This window comes from Oryctolagus cuniculus, chromosome 11, assembly GCF_051225735.1.
Source record: "Oryctolagus cuniculus isolate XC-2025 breed Fujian yellow rabbit chromosome 11, ASM5122573v1, whole genome shotgun sequence".
Classification (NCBI taxonomy): domain Eukaryota; kingdom Metazoa; phylum Chordata; class Mammalia; order Lagomorpha; family Leporidae; genus Oryctolagus; species Oryctolagus cuniculus.
Window position 1 is genome coordinate 13535816 of NC_142877.1, and position 17881 is coordinate 13553696.

Genomic DNA, 17881 nt, shown 5'->3' on the forward strand with positions numbered 1-17881 from the left:
CGGGGACGGAACCCGCGGCGCCCGACTCCTCCCGCGAGCGCCGCACAGCCGTCTCTGCCCGTTAACTCAGCAAGGCTCGGGCCAGGCACGGGCTCCCCGCGCCCCCCGCCCCGCCTCCGCGCCCGGACCCCCGCGTCCCCGCGCCCGCCCCGCCAAACCTAACCCGCGGGATTCGACCACTCTCCAGGAGAGCGTTCTGGAACCGACCCACAGCCCGAGAAAACGACGGTGACATTTGCTCCCCGCCCGCCAAACCTAAGCTCCCGCCACCACCCACCGGCAGGAGCCACGCCCACGGCCACGCCCACCACCGCGCCCGCCCACGGCTGCTCCCCGCTCTCGCCGCGCCCACCCCTGCGGCCCCGGGAAGGGACCCAGCGTGACGTCACGGCTCACTTCCTCTGTAACCCTCCGCCAGGAGAAAAGGTAGTCCCCGGCCCCCGGCGGGCCCGCGTCGCCCGTGCTGGGCAGCACAAAGAAATTCTGGGGTCCTTCCGAGCCCGGCTGTAGTTCCGAGGCCACGGAGCGGCCTCCCGGACGCCGCATATCTGTCCTTGCCCGGAGCCGGCGGTGGAAGTAGTTCCGGCTTCCGAAGGCCGATGGGTCCCTCCGCGGCGGGGGAAAGAGGATGGCGACCCCGTCGATGCCGGAGCCGGAGAGGAACGCGGCGCCGGAGGCCTCAGGTGAGCGTCGGGTCGAGTGCGGCCGCCCCACTGCACCCTGCCCGGGAGGGGGGCCCCACTGCGCGAGCACCCGGCGGCCAGGTCCCGGGCCCGGCGGGGCTGTCCGAACAGGGCCCCGGGGTCCCAGGCCCTTTAGTCGCTCTCGTACTTGCCTGAGCGGAAACCCGGCGCCGCCACAAGATGGCGCCGGGCCTGGAGCGCAGGCAGCGCCGGGGACAGCCCCGCGTCGCCAGGCCCCGAGACCGTCGCTGTCAGCCCCCTCTGCCGGGGAGCCAGGGGCGGGGGGAGCGAACCACTGACCCGGGGGGCCTGCGGGCTGTACCACCGACCCTGCACCGGGGGGACTCGGGGGGCCCGCGGGGCTGAACCGCTGAGCCCGGACGGGGCTCACCGAGCGGGCCACCGTGCAGGGGCGGGGAAAGGGTCACGGTGACCGACCAGTGACCACCCCGCCCGGCGGAGGCTCCTAGCCTGGGAGGCTGGGCTTCCTCGTCCTCTTCTGGGAGCGTCCCTCGCCGTACACGAGGAAGCCGTGCCTCGCCGGAGACTCAGTCTTTGCCTCTGCGAAATGGGCGCAGGGGTGCAGCTGGGTGGGCTGTGGCTGCCCACGGCGGGAAGGTGGCCCGCGCGCTCCAACTCCGGCCACCTCTCCTCGCAGAGTGAAAGCCCCAGATCCCGCGCCCTCCTGTCAGGCAGCTCCCCGAGCCGATGGAGGAGAACGAGGTGGAGAGCAGTAGCGACGCGGCCCCTCGGCCCGGCGGGCCGGAGGAGCCCTCCGAGAGCGGCCTGGGAGTGGGCACCTCGGAAGCCGTGTCCGCGGACAGCAGCGACGCGGCGGCCGGCCCGGGGCCGGCGGAGGCCGACGACTCTGGCGTGGGACAGAGCTCGGACCGCGGCAGCTGTCTGGTACGCCGCGGCGTGGCCGCGTGGGTGGAGGCGGGGACGCGGGCAGCGGTGCCTGGCCGGCCAGCAAGCTCAACTGGTGGCTGATGTTGGTCGTTGCCGCTTTCGGGGGAGCCAGGCTCCGTGCCAACCCCCCGGGGGGGTGGGTGTTGCTCGGGCAAACTTCAGGCCTTATATGGCACGGAGCCACATGCCCCGCATCTCACAGGAACCACAGCGTGCGGCCAGGGCCAGGGTCAGGTCTTGGCTGTGGGCTCCCTGCGTGCGCAGGTGTCCCAGGCGAGTGCGGGCCCTGCCTCCCCTGGCGGGCGGCCTGTTAGAGTCTGTCTGTGCGTGGGTCCAGAGCGCCTTGTCCTCTTGGGCGCCCAGCTTCTAGCCGGGTTTCCACACCTGTAGGTGGGCGTGGCAGCCTCTCCGCGAGGACGGGACGGGTGACTAGGTGCCCAGCGCACAGCACGCACCTGCCACGTAGCGGTGGTGTCCCGGGCGTCAGCTGGTAGGGGTGCCCGGCGATGGCCCTCACCGTGCGTCCCGGGGTTCATTAGTTCAGCAGAGATGGGTCTGCACGTGCCCGGCATGTGCTGGGCCCTGGGCATAGAGCAGGGGGCGTCACCATGCCGCGAGCATGGTGTGGTGCAGGGTCCCGGGCGGCTGCACCACGGAGGACAGAGGTCTGCCCTTGGCCTTGGGGCGGGGTGAGCGTCGGAGAAGAGGTAGCAGCTGTGAGAAGGCTGGGGAGTCCACCGGGGGACACTGCAGGAGGCAGGAGCCCCGTGGAAATAGCTCCGCCCGCCTGTGGGCGGGGCACCCCGCCCCTCACTCTGGGGTAGCCCCTGACCAGAGCCAGGGACCCCGCAAGCTGCTCCTGGGGTCTCTGGAGGCTTCTCCGGCTGGTCCTCACTGGGGCTGGGGGTCCGCTCACCTGTCCAGCAAGCAGGAGCCGCCCTGCCTCATGGAACCTCCTCCCGCCCTGTTCCCTGCCCCCCCCCTCCCCCCAGGAGGAGGTATCGGAAAGCAGCTGCAGCGCTGACCCTCTGCCCCACGGCTACCTCCCCGACTCCTCCTCTGTGTCCCGGGAGCCTGTGGCAGGCGTGGCGGGCGGCCCCCCGGCGCTGGTGCACTCCAGCGCGCTCCCGGACCCCAGCGCGCTGGCCTCCGATTGCACGGCCTCCTCCTCGGATCTGGGCTCGGCCATCGACAGGATCATCGAGTCCACGCTCGGGCCCGACGTGATCCAGGGTGAGTCAGGTGGGGGCGACGAGGGTGGCAGAGGGAGGGGACAGGGGACACATCTGTGTGCACGCGCATGCGCGCACGGGGCGGGGGCTGTTCTAAACACTACTTGTCCAGCACTGCCTGGGTCCTGCAGGCACCGTGCTGGCCTGGGCCGGGTGCTCCTGGACTCTCCCCTCGGGGCTCTTGCTGTGAGGGGCCCACGGAGCCTGCCCATGACAGGCACGGGGGCACAGCAAACCTCTGGGCGTAGCCCCTCAAACGCCGAGGGAGGGTCCCCAGCCCATTCCCGAGAGCGTGGCATGGGAGTTGGGCCTCTACCTGGGGAAGCCTTGGAGAGGAAGGAGGAGGACTTTGTGGGCCTGGGGTCCTGCGTGACCACTGGATTGCTGTGCGCACAACACGGGACCCACACCAACCTCCTGTAAGCGTGGCCGGGGGCCACAGACACCACGGAGGCCCCGGGCTCAGAGGGGCCGCGTGGCTGGCTTGTGGTCTCACGTTAGGCCAGGCCCACTCACAGCCCAGAGTGGCGCCGTGGGTTCGGTGCCTCCCCCAGCCTTGTGACCCACCCCTCCCCTCCCCTCCCCACTCCACCTTTGTCCAGGCTGCATCACTGTGACCAGTGCAGAAGATGGGGGGGCTGAGACCACCCGGTACCTGCTCCTGCAGGGCCCAGACGATGGTGAGACCCCGCAGCCCTGGGGGGAGTTGGGGAGAAGGGTCTGCCACGCACTTCCGTGGCAGGTTGGCTCTGCTCTGGGCCTCAGTTTCCCTACTGGCAAATTGGCTTTTGGAGGAAAATTTTGTTCGGAGATCACAGACCAGCTGATGGCGGGGCGGCTGGTGGCGCTCGTGGCCAGCCTTGTCTTCCGTTTACCTCCCCTCTGCAGGAGCCCCCATGACATCACCGATGTCGACTTCCACCCTGGCCCACAGCCTGGCAGCCATCGAGGCCCTGGCCGACGGCCCCACGTCCACGTCCACCTGCCTCGAGCCACCTGAGGAGGTGCGGGGCGGGCCCAGCTCGCCAGCACAGCCACCCCCGGCCTCTGGCGCGGAGGAGCCAGACCTGCAGAGCCTGGAGGCCATGATGGAGGTGGTGGTGGTGCAGCAGTTCAAGTGCAAGATGTGCCAGTACCGGAGCAGCACCAAGGCCACGCTGCTGCGCCACATGCGCGAGCGCCACTTCCGGCCAGGTGCGTGCGCGGCGGCTGCCCGCCGGGGGCTACACAGGGCTGGGGAGCCGGGGACTGGCCCTGGCAAGCTCGTCTCGCCATCCGCAGCCACAGCCGCAGCCGGCAAGAAGGGCCGTGTGCGGAAGTGGGGCGCTGTGACCAGGACCCAGGAGGAGGAGGGGCCGGAGGAGGAGGAGGACGACGACATAGTAGACGCTGGCGCCATTGACGACCTAGAGGGTAGGCCACCGTGGGCTCCCACCCACCCACCCACAGTCACGGAGCCCCTGTGGCTCACAGGAGGGCTGGGGGAAAGGAACGGGCATGGGCACAGTCATGGGCTCCCCACCCACAGTCAGGGAGCCCCTGTGGCTCACGGGAAGGCCAGGAGAGAGCAGTGGGCGTGGACACAGCCGTGGGCTCCCTACCCACCCACAGTCACGGAGCCCCTGCGGTTCACAGGAGGACTGGGGGAGAGGAGTGGGCGCGGACACAGCCGTGGGCGCCCCGCCCATAGTCACGGAGCCCCTGCGGCTCACGGGAGGACTGGGGGAGAGGAGTGGGCGCGGACACAGCCGTGGGCGCCCCGCCCATAGTCACGGAGCCCCTGCGGCTCACGGGAGGACTGAGGGAGAGGAGTGGGCGCGGACACAGCCGTGGGCGCCCCGCCCATAGTCACGGAGCCCCTGCGGCTCACGGGAGGACTGGGGGAGAGGGGTGGGCGCGGACACAGCCGTGGGCGCCCCGCCCATAGTCACGGAGCCCCTGCGGCTCACGGGAGGACTGGGGGGGAGGAGTGGGCGCGGACACAGCCGTGGGCGCCCCGCCCATAGTCATGGAGCCCCTGCGGCTCACGGGAGTGCCAGGAGAAACAGGCGCGGACACAGCCGTGGGTGCCCCGGGAGAGGCGCTCACTCCGCTCCAGGACTGGTCTGTGCAGCTGTGCAGGCGGCATGCTGGGAAGGTCGCGCTCGCCCTGCAGACCTGTGACACGGGCAGACACCTGCGTACTTGCCGTTGTTTGGAGAACCATGTTTTTGGTTTTTATTTTTTTCAAGATTTATTTTATTTATTCGAAAGGCAGAGTGACAGAGTGAGGCAGAGACAGAGAGATCTCCCATCTGTTGGTTCACTCCCCAAGTGGCTGCCATGGTCAAGCCTGGGCTAGGTTGAAGCCAGGAGCCAGGAGCTCCATCCAGGCCTCCCGCGTGGGTGCCGAAGCCTAAGTACTTGGGCCTCCTGCTGCTGCTCTCCCAGGTGCATCAGTCGGAGCTGGATGGGAAGTGGAGCTCCGATTCAGGATTGGGCATCGCAGGTGGTGGTTTAACCCACGCACCATAACGCTGGCCCAGGAGCCATGGTTATAAAAAGACTGAGGGAAAGCTGAGTTTAATCGTATATTTATTTAATATATCTAAAATGTTCTTTCAGCATGCAGTCATTAACAAGTCATGAGTGAATCATTTTACTTTTCTAGACATTTTTTTAAAAAGATTTATTTATTTATTTATTTGAAAGGCAGAGCCAAAGAGAGAGAAGAAAGATCTTTTATCTGCTGATTTACTCCTCAAATGGCCGCAATGGCCAGAGCCAGAGCTAGGCCAATCTGAAGCCAGGAGCCAGGAGCTTCTTCCGGGTCTTCCATGCAGGTGCAGGGGCCCAAGCACTTCAGCCATCTTCCACTGCTTTCCCAGGCCATAGCAGAGAGCTGGATCGGAAGTGGGGCAGCCGGGACTCAAACCAGTGCCCATGTGGGATGCCAGTAGTGCAGGTGGAGGCCCAGAGTGCTTTGCCACAGTGCCAGCCCCAAGGTGCCTTTTTCTAACTCACGTGAAGGGCCACATGAACTTGTATAGGGAGAGTGCTCACGGTCAGGCAGGGGCTTCCAGGAGGGCTTATGGAGGGGGCGTCACGGGTGGGCTTGGAGAGCAGGCAAGGGTGGAGAAATGGGCCTCTTCCCGGAGAAGTGGAGTAAGCCTCTGCCTGCCTTCACTGTCCCCAGAGGACAGCGACTACAACCCAGCCGAGGACGAGCCCCGAGGGCGGCAGCTGCGGCCCCAGCGCCCCAGCCCCAGCACCCCCAGAACCCGAAGGAGACCCGGCAGGCCCCGGAAGGTGCCCCGCCTGGAGACGTCGGACCTGCCGGACGGTGAGACTGGGTCGTGGGAGGGGTCTCCGAGTGCGTGGTGCAGAGCAGCCCCTCCCCCAGGCCGGCCGCAGCCTCCTGGGAGGGGAGGGGCCTTGCAGAGCCGGCCCTGTAGTTCAGCTTTCCGGAAGTAGCTTCCAGCGGTAAGTCTCACGGCAAAACCGAAGTTCGGTCCTTGTGGCTGAACCGATGAGATAGGACCGAAATATCACTACCAAAATGACAGTGGAGGAAAACGCATGAGGCTGAGGCAGCGGCCAGGAGCCCTGGCTTGAAGCCTGCGGGCGGGGGGAGGGGAGGAGCCAGTCGGGGCGTGTGCACCTGCTCTGTGGCTGCGAGCTCGTGACGTGGCCCCGGGACCTCCTGTTCCATGTGAGTGAACGGAGGTGACAGCAGCACCTGCCCTTCAAGACCGCTTTCAGCCTAAACATGCACACAGGAGGACCCGGTGGCTGCTGGGTACGGGCAGCGTGGGAGAACTGTTCGTTAGCCTCTTTTCCAAATAACTTCTATACCACAGTACGTGTGCGCATGCACTCACGCACCCTGCACAGGTGAACACGCCTGGGTAGCCAGCCCCCGCCCCCCCGCGCCGGCATCTGTAGCCCTGCTGGTTTGGGGGCTCTGTCGAAGTCCTTTGCAGGCTGTAGAGGTGACACACTCCCATCACTCTGGCTTCAGAAGCTATGCCATCAGCTGCAGCGAGGCCACCTCCCCACGACGCATGCGCCCTCGGGAGAACTGCTAGGGCTGTCCTGGGGGGTTGCCAGAGCCGCGATGCCGGTCCCCACGCGACGGCTGGGAGGGGTTTGGCACAGCAAGCCCGGGACAGAGCCGAGCCTCGAATGCAGGTCTCCCGACTGCGAGGTGTCCAGCAGGGCTGCCCTGTGACCCAGGCTCGCTGCGTTGCCCTGCGGCTGGCAGGGTCTTGACGGATTTGTGCCCCGGCACCCTCGGCAGGTGTGGACGCAGAGCCTCTGGTGAGCTCCCAGAGTGGACAGAGCCCGCTGGCGCCACAGGACCCCGAGGCTCCCAGCTCCTCGGGCCCCGGACACCTGGGCGGCCGGGCCCTCCTGGAGCCGGGGGTGAGCCAGTCGGACGCCGAGAACGCGGCGCCCGGCTGCCCCGACGAGCCCGACGCCCCGCCCCGCCGCCGGGGGCGGCCCTCCAGGCGCTTCCTGGGCAAGAAGTACCGCAAGTAAGGAGGAGGAGCGCGGGCCAGGGTGGGCCGGGGCCAGGGCTGGGGGTGGACAGGCCCCGCCCAGCCAGGCCGCTCCCCCCCACCCGGCAGGTACTACTACAAGTCGCCCAAGCCGCTCCTAAGGCCCTACCTGTGCCGCATCTGCGGCTCTCGCTTCCTGTCGCACGACGACCTGCGCTTCCACGTCAACTCCCACGAGTCCGGCGACCCCCAGCTCTTCAAGTGCCTGCAGTGCAGCTACCGCTCCCGCCGCTGGTCCTCGCTCAAGGTGCAGCCGCCTTCGGGCCCGGGAGGCGGAGGGAGCGGTGGGGGTCCGCCCCATGGCGCTGCCGGGGGTGGGGTTGCCGGGGCACGAGGGCTGCCAGCTCTTCCAGCCCTGCGGGATGTGGGGAGCGGGTTGTGCGGGGTTCAGTGGCCTCGCGTTTTCCGGGGAGCCGTTCCCACGGTGGGCATCCCAGTTTGCTGGTGTCGCACCTCGGGCTGGTCCTCTGATTCGTGTGTTAGAAGGCCGTCCAGCAGAGGGCGGCAGCGAGCCTCGGGAGAGGGGCTCCTGCAGCCCAGAGCAGCCCTGAGCCTTTTACCCAGCACCTGGAACTCCATCGTCGCGCGGCCCAGTGAGCCGTAGGTCCACAGTCCCAGTTTGCTTATTTCCAGAATATTTATTTATTTGTTTGAAAGGCAGAGAGAGAGAGATGCTATCTGCTGACTTCACTTCCCAGTGACCACAGGGCTGGGCCTGGGCAGGCTGGATCCCAGAACTCGTCCCAGGGCTCCCACACGGGTGGCAGGCAGCTTTCTTGGGCGCGTTAGCAGGGAGCTGGATCGGGGGCAGAGTCGCTGGGAGCCGGACCAGCGCTCTGATCTGGGGTGCCAGCACTGCGCGCGGCCGCCCCAGGAGGTGCAGGAGGCCTGACCAGGGCGCCACAGCCGGCAGGCGTGGCGGGGGCTCCCTGTGTGGTGCTTCATCCCGTGCACACAGGGTGGTGGCCACGGGCTCCACAGGGGCGATGCCACATACATAGCACAGTGGGAAGGGAGTTCATTGGGGAGCCGTGCGGCCTGGGTTCAGTCCCAAGCCCTGTGACCAAAGGTCCCTTCACCCCGAGCCTCGGTTCCCTCCTTCGTCAGATGGTGAGCCGGCATGGGGCCTGGCACAGAGAGGGTCCCTGGCCAGGGTGGTCCCCAGCCTTTGGAGGCCTTGCCCCTTGTCACAGTGTCTGTTTGCCTCCCCTCACTCCGGGAGCCTGATCCCGTGGCCACCACCAGGCTGTGGGCACAGCCAGGGAGGCCGGGCCCCAGCCCCATCTCCCTGCCTCTCCCAGGAGCACATGTTCAACCACGTGGGCAGCAAACCCTACAAGTGTGACGAGTGCAGCTACACCAGTGTCTACCGGAAGGACGTCATCCGGCACGCGGCCGTGCACAGCCGGGACCGGTGCGTGGGCGTGGGGGTGGGGCTACCAGGTGGTGGGAGAGGGGAGGCCCAGGCTAACCATGGTCCCACTTCCCGAGTGCCTGCTGAGCCAGCCTGGTTTGTGGCCCGATGCACGTGTGATGAGAAAGGCACAGCCACTCATCCTGGGTGCTGTGGCTGAGAACAGGGTGACCCGTAGGCCCCGAGCTCCCCAGTGTTCCCCCTGAGCTCCCCTGGGCTCCCCAGTGCAGCCTTCCCTTCTGTGAGCTTCAGCCTCATCTGCAAAGTGAGGACAGCTGTTGAGGGCTGGAGGGGATTCCTCCCCGCTCTCGCCCCCTGGGAGGCCTGGGGTGCAGGCTGCCCGCTGAGTGAGGGCGTGGCCTCCGACCGGCTCACAGTGCATGAGCCACACCCGGCACAGAGGCGCTGGGCCTGGGACCCAGCCTGTCTCTGTGCGGAAGCCGGCTCTCCTGGGTGCTCGCAGGGCTTCCCGCTTTTAAAAACAGTGAAAGAGGAGGTCTGTGACCAGATATTCTCAGTCACCCAAGTACACACACACACACACACACACACGCACACAGGCACACACCTGTGCTGCCGCGATCCTGCCTCGGGTCTTTAACGTGCAAGTGGGCTTCCTGATGGGGACAGGAAGTGTCCCTGCGCCCGGCCCCTCCCAGGGAACCCGGGGGGAGGGCTTCGGCAGGAGCAGTGTCCTCAGGCTGGCACAGGGAGCGGGGGTTCTGGGGTGTGCCTGGGAGAGCTGTGGTCTAACTCCTAGGCCTTTCTTCCCCAGGAAGAAGAGGCCGGATCCGGTGAGTCTAGGGCAGTGGGCTGGGAGGGGAGCCTGCCTGGGGGCTGATGGGGGAGGAGGGAAAGAGGTCTCACCCCTCCCTCCTCTCCCTCTCTCCACCGCGCCCCTTCCTGGTGTCCTCAGACCCCGAAGCTGAGCTCCTTCCCCTGCCCCGTGTGTGGCCGGGTGTACCCCATGCAGAAGAGACTCACGCAGCACCTGAAGACACACAGCACGGAGAAGCCCCACATGTGCGACAAGGTGGGCGCGGGCGGGCGAGCCGGGGGCGGAGGGGAGGGCGCCGGCACCCTGCGTCTGACTCCCCCCACCCCTCACAGTGTGGCAAGTCCTTTAAGAAGCGCTACACCTTCAAGATGCACCTGCTCACGCACATCCAGGCGGTCGCCAACCGCAGGTACTTCCCCCGGCGGCCCAGGGCTGGGAGGGCCCCAGCGCGTCGCTCACCTTCTCTCTGGCTCCCCGCCCGCAGGTTCAAGTGTGAGTTCTGCGAGTTCGTCTGCGAGGACAAGAAGGTGCTGCTGAACCACCAGCTGTCACACGTCAGCGACAAGCCCTTCAAGTGCAGCTTCTGTCCCTACCGCACCTTCCGCGAGGACTTCCTGCTGTCCCACGTGGCGGTCAAGCACACAGGTCAGCCTGGTGTCCCCTGTGCCCGTGGTCAGAGGCTCGGCTCTCGTCCTCGTCCGTCCGTGGGAACAGCCGGCTCCCACCGTGTTCGGGGAGTGAGTTAGTTCCTGGGTCGTGCTCGCTCTCCGCTGAGCTCCCCTGGCTGCTGTCTGGACAGCCCTGGCCCAGTTGCTTGCCCTCTCTGGGCCTTGCTCACTTGTGAAATGGAGAGTCAGAAGTGCCTGCCGGGCAGTTGTCGGGAAAGTGAGTTCTGTTGGTGCCCGGGGTCCTGTGAGCCCTGGGCGCTAGGCCAGAGCCGGGGCACGCTGCCAGGGGAGCGGCGGCGGCGGCACGTGCGTGGCCCACAGAGATGGACAGGCGAAGCTGATTTGAGCCGGGGAAGGGGAGCGGGGCCTCCTGTTGCCAGATTCCTGTCCACCCGGGGGAGGCGACTGAGGGCGGTGCGGTCATGGGGCTGGAAGACAGGAGCCTGCAGGGAGAAGGCGCGTGTGGTGTGGAGGGCGGCTCTGATCCGCTCTGTCCTGCGCACCGGGGTGGACAGAGAGACTGCTGGGAGAGTCAGCTGGCGAGGCCTCTGCGGTCAGGGCAGACTTCCTGGAAGAGGAGGGCTGGGAGGAGGGGTGAACACAGCAGCCCGGACCTGTGCCAGCAGGGGCCAAGCCCTTCGCCTGTGAGTACTGCCACTTCAGCACGCGGCACAAGAAGAACCTGCGTCTCCACGTGCGGTGCCGGCACGCGAGCAGCTTCGAGGAGTGGGGGCGGCGCCACCCCGAGGAGCCCCCGTCCCGCCGGCGCCCCTTCTTCTCTCTGCAGCAGATTGAGGAGCTGAAGCAGCAGCACCGTGCAGCCCCCGCGCCGCCCCCCAGCCCCCCGGGACCTGCCGAGGTAGGCTCCCAGAGCAGGGCGCCGCCACGCCGGGCTGCAGCGGCCTCCCGTGGGTGACAGCAAAGCGATTCCCACTTCCCTGGACTGGCTAGAGGGGGCTGGGTTCCACGCGCTGCTGCCCTGAGCTTAGCCTCGCATGGCTTCCTGGGCCAGTAGGAGGAATGGAAGTAGATGGCTTATTCTCGCGCACAGAGGATCCCACAGGCAGCCACGGGGCTGGCACGGCCCCTGAGAGCCATCAGGGACCAGGCTCTGTCAGTCTAGGCATATGACCTCCCCCTTTGTAATAGCTTCGCAGTGCAGGTGCGTTGCAGGGGCACCAGCCATTCTAGCCACATCCCAAGCAAGAAGAAGGAGGAAAGGGTGGAGAGGATGCCTGCTGTCCTCACGAACTATACCAGAAGTTCCCTGCTTAGCTACCTGGCCACTCTTGGCTGAGCTGCGAGGGAGGGGAGAAGTGTGGTCTTGGAGCTGGATATGTGGCCCTCCCCCGTGAACCTCAGAGTTCTGTTACCAAGGAGGAGGGGAGGCTGGGTCCAGGGCCAGCTGCTCGCAGCCCCAGAAGGGTGGCCCCCACGGGGAGCTGGCAGAGCGCCCTGGGTTCGGGTCCTTGCCCTGCTTCCGATGAGAGTCACGTCACCCTCCCAGCCTCGGCTGGTCTGTCCGGAGCGTGGCGCTGGTAAATACCTCGCAAGGTGATTTTAGACAAGCCGACCCGTGGGGGATGCCTGACCCGTGGGAGGTGGGAGGGGCTTGAGAAGTGGGCTGGAGTCTGGGCCGCCCCTTCTCAGGTTTGGCCGTGCCCCCCGCCCCACAGATCGCTCCAGAGGCAGCACCTCTGCAGTCCCCGGAGACCCCACCCCTGCTCTGCTCCGACACCCTGGGTGGCGCCACCATCATCTACCAGCAAGGTGAGCTCTGGGGGTGCTGAGAGCCCTAGGAGCCGCACCGGCTGGGGGTGCCCCTGGGGGTCTAGAGGACGGGGTGCCCTGTCTCAGACGTGGGCCCCTCCCCGCGCAGGAGCCGAGGAGTCCACTGCGATGGCCACACAGACAGCCTTGGATCTGCTGCTGAACATGAGCGCTCAGCGGGAGCTGGGGGGCGCGGCCCTGCAGGTGAGCCGCCAGGAGCACTGCGGGGGGGGCAGGACAGACCACTGAAACCCATGGGCAGCCCCGGGAGCCCCCGGAGGTCAGGAGCTCCCAAGGCCCGGTGCTGGCTGCCACAGCAGCGTGTGCTGTTCTTCCGCTGTGGCCACCCCACCCGTGGGTGCTCCCCAGCGCCTGCGCTGGCCTCCCATCTCGCCGGGTCCTTGTGCAGCCTCAGACTCGCAGGGCCCTGTCTAGCTCAGCCCGCTCGTGGTCGTGTCCCGTCCGGCCAGCGTGCCTCCTCGAGCTCGTCTCTCCCCCCGGCCCGCCCAGCTGCCTGCGGTCGCCACCGCACCGCCCTCCCTGCCCCTGCTCAGCCAGTCCTTCTCCGAGGCGGGGCAAGTCCCTTAGTGCCTCCCCTGGCCCAGCCGCCTGAGAAGGTGGAGAGGGTAGGATGCGTAAGGGCAGAAATCCCCGGACCCTGCAGCCAGGGTGGGGCAGAACCCACTCCACGCAGGAGGGAATGCTCACGTCCGTCTGTTAGCCTTGGCCTTTGGTGCCCCCCTTCCTGGAGAGGTCCCCCCCCCAGCCTTTACCCCAAGACTGTGGAGACGTTCATTTGTGGTTTTTCCCTCCGGATCCATTTTTCACACTTGAGTCCTTACTCCATGAAGAGTTTACCTTGGGTGTCTACAAAAAGGTAGCCATCCTTGTTTCGTTCCTAAGAGATCAGCATCCTATTTTTTTAAGGATTTATTTATTTTGAAAGAGTTACAGAGATAGACAGAGATCTTCCATCTGCTGGTTCTCTCCCCAAATGGCCACAAAGGCCAGGGCTGGGTCAGGCTGAAGTCTGGAGCCTGGAGCTCCATCCAGGGCTCTGTGTGGGTGGCAGGGGTCCCGGTGCTTGAGCCATCGTCTGCTTTGCCAGGTGCATTAGCAGGGACCCAGAGGGGAAGTGGAGCAGCCGGGACTTGACTCAGCACCTGCGGGGCGCCGGCATCGCAGGCGGCAGCTCAGCCTGCTACACCGCGGCGCCGGCCTGCGTTTGCAGTCTTTCGTTGGTTTAGGCAGCGATTCATATTTCCGTATTTTCAACTGCTTTTCTGAAGCCTCCTGGAAGTAGAATAGGTGGGCCAGAGGCGTGGGCCCTGGTGGGAGGGGTGCCAGTTTGCACCCTCACCCACGTCGGGTGTCGTCACTCACGCATCTTGTGCCAGCCTGGGAGAGGGGCGTTGCATGCTCTCCACGTGTCCTGGTGTGGTTATAAACGAGGAGCAGGAGCCTGGATTGTGCCGATGAGTGGCAGGGGCCCGGGGCCTCACTGGAATATGGCTGCGCCCCAAGGACCAGAGAAGGGTCTGGAACATCAGCTCCTTTGTCTCGGGTCCTGCCCATCGTGCCCTGTGGTGCCATTGCAGGTGGCCGTGGTGAAATCGGAGGATGTGGGAGCAGGGCTGGCATCCCCTGGTGGGGAGCCCTCCCCCGAAGGCACCGCTCCACATGTGGTCACCCTCCACGTGGCAGAGCGGGGGACTGGCGTGGCAGCTGAGAGCCAGCTGGGCTCCCCTGACCTGCAGCAGATCACCCTGGCCTCCGGTCCCTTTGGTGGGGCTGGCTACAGTGTCATCACAGCTCCCCCTATGGAGGAGGGGACATCAGCTCCTGGTACACCCTACAGGTGAGACCTGCCCCCTCGCAGCCTCTTATAGGCGTGCTGGGGCAGTCAGATGCGGGCCCCCCCCCCCCCAAGCCGAGGTGGAGCGGGGCTGTTTGTCCTGCGGAATCAGGCACCACTATTTCCTGATGCCTGGGGGCTCCAGCACTCGGCACTGTGATTTACCTAACGCACTCCGTGAGACCCACGTTTCCTGTTTTACAAGCCAGGCCCAGGAGGTTAAGTGACTGGCCAGAGATGAGACACGTAGGAGCCAAGGGCATCTGAACCCTGGTCTCTTTGGTTCCCGAGCCTATATGCTCTTTGCCTTGGGGATCCAGGCACCTCCCATCTCAGACTTTCAGTGGCTGCCCTCGGCTTCCCTGCAGTGGGTGGCCTGGGGCAGAAGTGCTGGGAGTTCACTGAACCCTTGGGCCACGTGAGGGAGCCCTGAGTCCCTGTGCAACACTTCAGCTGGGATGGGATCAGGATCCCTGGACCAGCACCCGAACGGGCCCGTCAGCGTCTGCCATCTGCTCTCGGGCTAGGGGAGCCTGTCAGCCCTGTGTCCTTCATCAGCGGGGTCCTCCATGGGGCCAGCCTCATGGTGGCAGTCACCTTCCTCGCACCCTCTTGGCCTGGCCCTGCCCTGTGCTCATGCTGTGCTTGGCCACACCTCGTTCAGACCCCCTGGGGCCCTTTGCCTGGCTGGCCGTGCCCCCTGCCGTGCCCAGCAAGGGGACAGGGGTCACTACCTTTTGAGCAGGGGTTATGCTGGGTGCCTGATACGCCATCACACAAGATGGCAGAGGATCAGTCTGGGACAGGGCAAGGCCAGGCCCTCCGACTTGACTCCCTCTGGGGTCTCCAGCCTCCTAGGACCTGGCCTTACCCCTCCCCTTCTCTGCCCACAGCGAGGAGCCTGCAGGGGAGGCAGCCCAGGCTGTGGTTGTGAGCGACACCCTGAAAGAAGCCAGCACCCACTACATCATGGCCGCCGACGGCACCCAGCTGCACCACATCGAGGTGGGGCTTGGGGTGCTGAGCCCTGGCCAAGTCCTTGCTCTTCCCTGCCTCCCCAGCCCCTCATGCCCTCTGGTCTCTCCACAGCTGACTGCAGATGGCTCCATCTCCTTCCCAAGTCCGGATGCCCTGGCCTCTGGAGCCAAGTGGCCCCTGCTACAGTGTGGGGGTCTTCCCAGAGACGGCCCTGAGCCCCCTTCTCCGGCCAAGACCCACCAGGCGGGGGACTCTGAGAGCTCTGCCTCCCCTCCTCCTGCAGCCAGTAAAGCCCTGGGCCTGGCGGTGCCCCCCTCGCCCCCGTCTGCAGCCGCCACGGCGTCAAAGAAGTTTTCCTGCAAGATCTGTGCTGAGGCCTTCCCGGGCCGGGCTGAGATGGAGAGTCACAAACGGGCCCACGCCGGGCCCAGTGCCTTCAAGTGTCCGGACTGCCCCTTCAGTGCCCGCCAGTGGCCCGAGGTCCGGGTAGGTGCAGCACCCCCCTCCCCCGTCACTCACTGGGCCACCTATCAGGCAGCTCCGCCCACCAGGGCCAGACGCCACTCAGCCAGTCCTGGGAGAGCTCACCCTGGTCAGGAGACAAGACGTTGACGCCAGGGTCTCCAGTGTGATGCAGGCGTGCGGGCGCAGAGCCTAGCACAGGTCACTGGACTCGGGCACTGAGGCGTGACGGCAGGCGGCCGGTCAGGGACTGGCACTGCCGGTCACTGAGGGCACAGGGGTGCAGGGCAGGGAGGTGGGCTCCTAGTGCACCTTGTCCTCAGAGCTCAGTGAGGGCCCGGCCTCGAGCCAGCCCTCCAGATGGGGAGCAGGCCAGCGAGGCAGGACCAAGCCCAGTGTCAGACCACTGTTCCTCCTTCAGCACCTGCGCTCCTCTGGCTGAACAGACGAGCCAGGCCCGCGTTTTCCGGGGGACTGTGGGGAGCCAGCCTCTGGCCTGCTGCGTTCTTGTCCTCCATGTGCTGTGTGTGCGTGCCCAGCCCCTTGCTTGCTTCCAGGCACTGTCACCAGCTCCCTGTGGGGGCCGGGGACGCACTGCACCTGCCCAACTCCGCCCTCCCGCAGGCCCACATGGCGCAGCACTCCAGCCTGCGGCCCCACCAGTGCAGCCAGTGCAGCTTCGCTTCCAAGAACAAGAAGGACCTGCGGCGGCACGTGCTCACCCACACCAACGAGAAGCCTTTCGCCTGCCACCTGTGTGGACAGCGGTGAGGCGGGGGTGCCGGCAGGGGGCTGCCGGGCGCACCTGCTGCAGCCGCTGGAGCTTCCTGCCTTCTCCCTGTCAGCTTCAACCGTAATGGGCACCTTAAGTTTCACATCCAGCGGCTGCACAGTCCTGATGGGAGGAAATCAGGGACCCCAACAGCCAGGACCCCCACGCGGACCCCAACACAGACCATCATCCTAAACAGTGATGAGGAGACACTGGCCACACTGCACAGTGAGCTGCCCTGGGACAGGGAGAGCATGGGGGGGCACAGCGTGGCACTGGGACAGGGAGGGCATGGGGGGGCACAGCGTGGCACTGGCCACACTGCAGTGAGCTGCCCTGGGATGCGGGGGGCACAGCGTGGCACTGGCCACACTGCAGTGAGCTGCCCTGGGATGGGGGGGGGGCACAGCGTGGGTCCAGACTTGAGCCACTGCCCCAGAAGCCTCTTCTAGGCTTAGGGCCTTCAGCGAGCATCCTCCCCTCTCTGTCCAGCGGCCCTGCAGTCGGGTCACGGAGTCCTGGGCCCAGAGCGGCTACAGCAGGCACTAGGCCAGGAACACATCATCGTGGCCCAAGAACAGACGGTGACCAATCAGGTAAGAGCCGGGACTGGAGGCCCCGCTGGCGAGTCACGGGCAGGGCTGGTGGTGGAGCACCGAGGCTAGAGCTGGCTTGGCCCCGGCAGGAGGAAGCAACATACATCCAGGAGATCACCACGGCTGACGGCCAGACGGTGCAGCATCTGGTGACCTCCGACAACCAGGTGAGCCGCCCACGGGCCTGGGAAGGAACAGTTCTTCCCAAACCGCCCCTCCCCGGGTCCAGGCTTGCTGGGTAGCCCTGAGCCTTCCCAGCCACACTCCTAGTGAGCAAGGCCCTAGCACCTGCCTCCCCCTCAGGTGCAGTACATCATCTCCCAGGATGGGGTCCAGCACTTGCTCCCTCAGGAATACGTCGTGGTGCCTGAAGGCCATCATATCCAGGTGGGCCAGGCCTGGGTCGCGGGGCGAGCCTGGGGCAGCTACGCAGCCTCCTCCCTGGGGTCACCGGCTGGCTCCCTCTGCAGGTGCAGGAGGGTCAGATCACGCACATCCAGTATGAACAAGGGACCCCATTCCTTCAGGAGCCCCAGGTAGGCCCTGGGTTCAGGCAGAGCCGGGCAAGGGCGTGGCCCTGCAGGGCCGGCTCTCACCAGCTTCTCCCCCCTAGATCCAGTATGTGCCTGTGTCCCCAGGCCAGCAGCTTGTCACACAGGCACAACTTGAGGCTGCCGCACACTCGGCTGTCACAGGTAGGGAGCTGGACCCTGAGGGCCGTGGGGGCTGGGCCCCAGGCCTAGCTCCCAGGGCCTCAGGCTCACCCTGCTTTCCCCTCTCCCCCCTCCCCCGGCAGCGGTGGCCGACGCTGCCATGGCTCAAGCCCAGGGCCTGTATGGCACAGAGGAGACAGTGCCTGAGCACATTCAACAGCTGCAGCACCAGGGCATTGAGTACGATGTCATCACCCTGACGGACGAATGAGCCCCACGGGCCCGCGCAGACCATGGAGTCAGGGCCAGCCCTTCTGGGGGCAGGAGGACCCGCCTGGGTGTACCTCTCTTTCCCCTCGGGGTCCCCAGATCCTGGGCAGCAGCATCCACTCACTCCAAGGGAGCCAGACGTGTGCTGCTGGGGTTGGGGGCAGCCATGGGCCTCGCCAGGACACGCTGGGGGCCCTAGCCTGCAGGCAGGCTTTAGGAGAGAAATTTATTTTTGTTTGCATGGACCCACTGGGCCCTCAGTCTCAATAAAGGGACCAGAGTCCAGGCCTGGCCAGCTTG

General features: G+C 66.2%; 1 protein-coding gene across 1 annotated transcript; it reads left to right on the forward strand.

Annotated features, from left to right (window-relative positions):
• Window positions 1-544: 544 nt before the first annotated feature.
• On the forward strand, window positions 545-17876 carry ZNF335 (zinc finger protein 335). The gene is made up of 28 exons (XM_051844986.3): window positions 545-683; window positions 1342-1589; window positions 2585-2825; window positions 3427-3504; window positions 3713-4018; window positions 4106-4237; window positions 6000-6146; window positions 7104-7341; window positions 7435-7612; window positions 8667-8779; window positions 9555-9573; window positions 9696-9812; window positions 9890-9966; window positions 10042-10202; window positions 10852-11084; window positions 11902-11995; window positions 12105-12199; window positions 13594-13853; window positions 14744-14855; window positions 14940-15314; window positions 15915-16057; window positions 16136-16290; window positions 16555-16658; window positions 16748-16825; window positions 16962-17045; window positions 17129-17194; window positions 17272-17353; window positions 17455-17876. Exons 2-28 carry the CDS (start codon window positions 1392-1394, stop codon window positions 17580-17582), a joined length of 4014 nt encoding a protein of 1337 aa, XP_051700946.3. The 5' UTR covers window positions 545-683; window positions 1342-1391; the 3' UTR covers window positions 17583-17876.
• Window positions 17877-17881: the final 5 nt, after the last annotated feature.

What these genes read in the sequence shown, in the direction of transcription:
- ZNF335 (XM_051844986.3), top strand. Translation starts at nt 1,392, where the DNA reads ATGGAGGAGAACGAGGTGGAGAGCAGTAGCGACGCGGCCCCTCGGCCC. An exon ending in CGGGCCCGACGTGATCCAGG is followed by an intron (nt 2,826 to 3,426) that starts GTGAGTCAGGTG and finishes ACCTTTGTCCAG; the next exon opens with GCTGCATCACTGTGACCAGT. An exon ending in GCCGCTGGTCCTCGCTCAAG is followed by an intron (nt 7,613 to 8,666) that starts GTGCAGCCGCCT and finishes TGCCTCTCCCAG; the next exon opens with GAGCACATGTTCAACCACGT.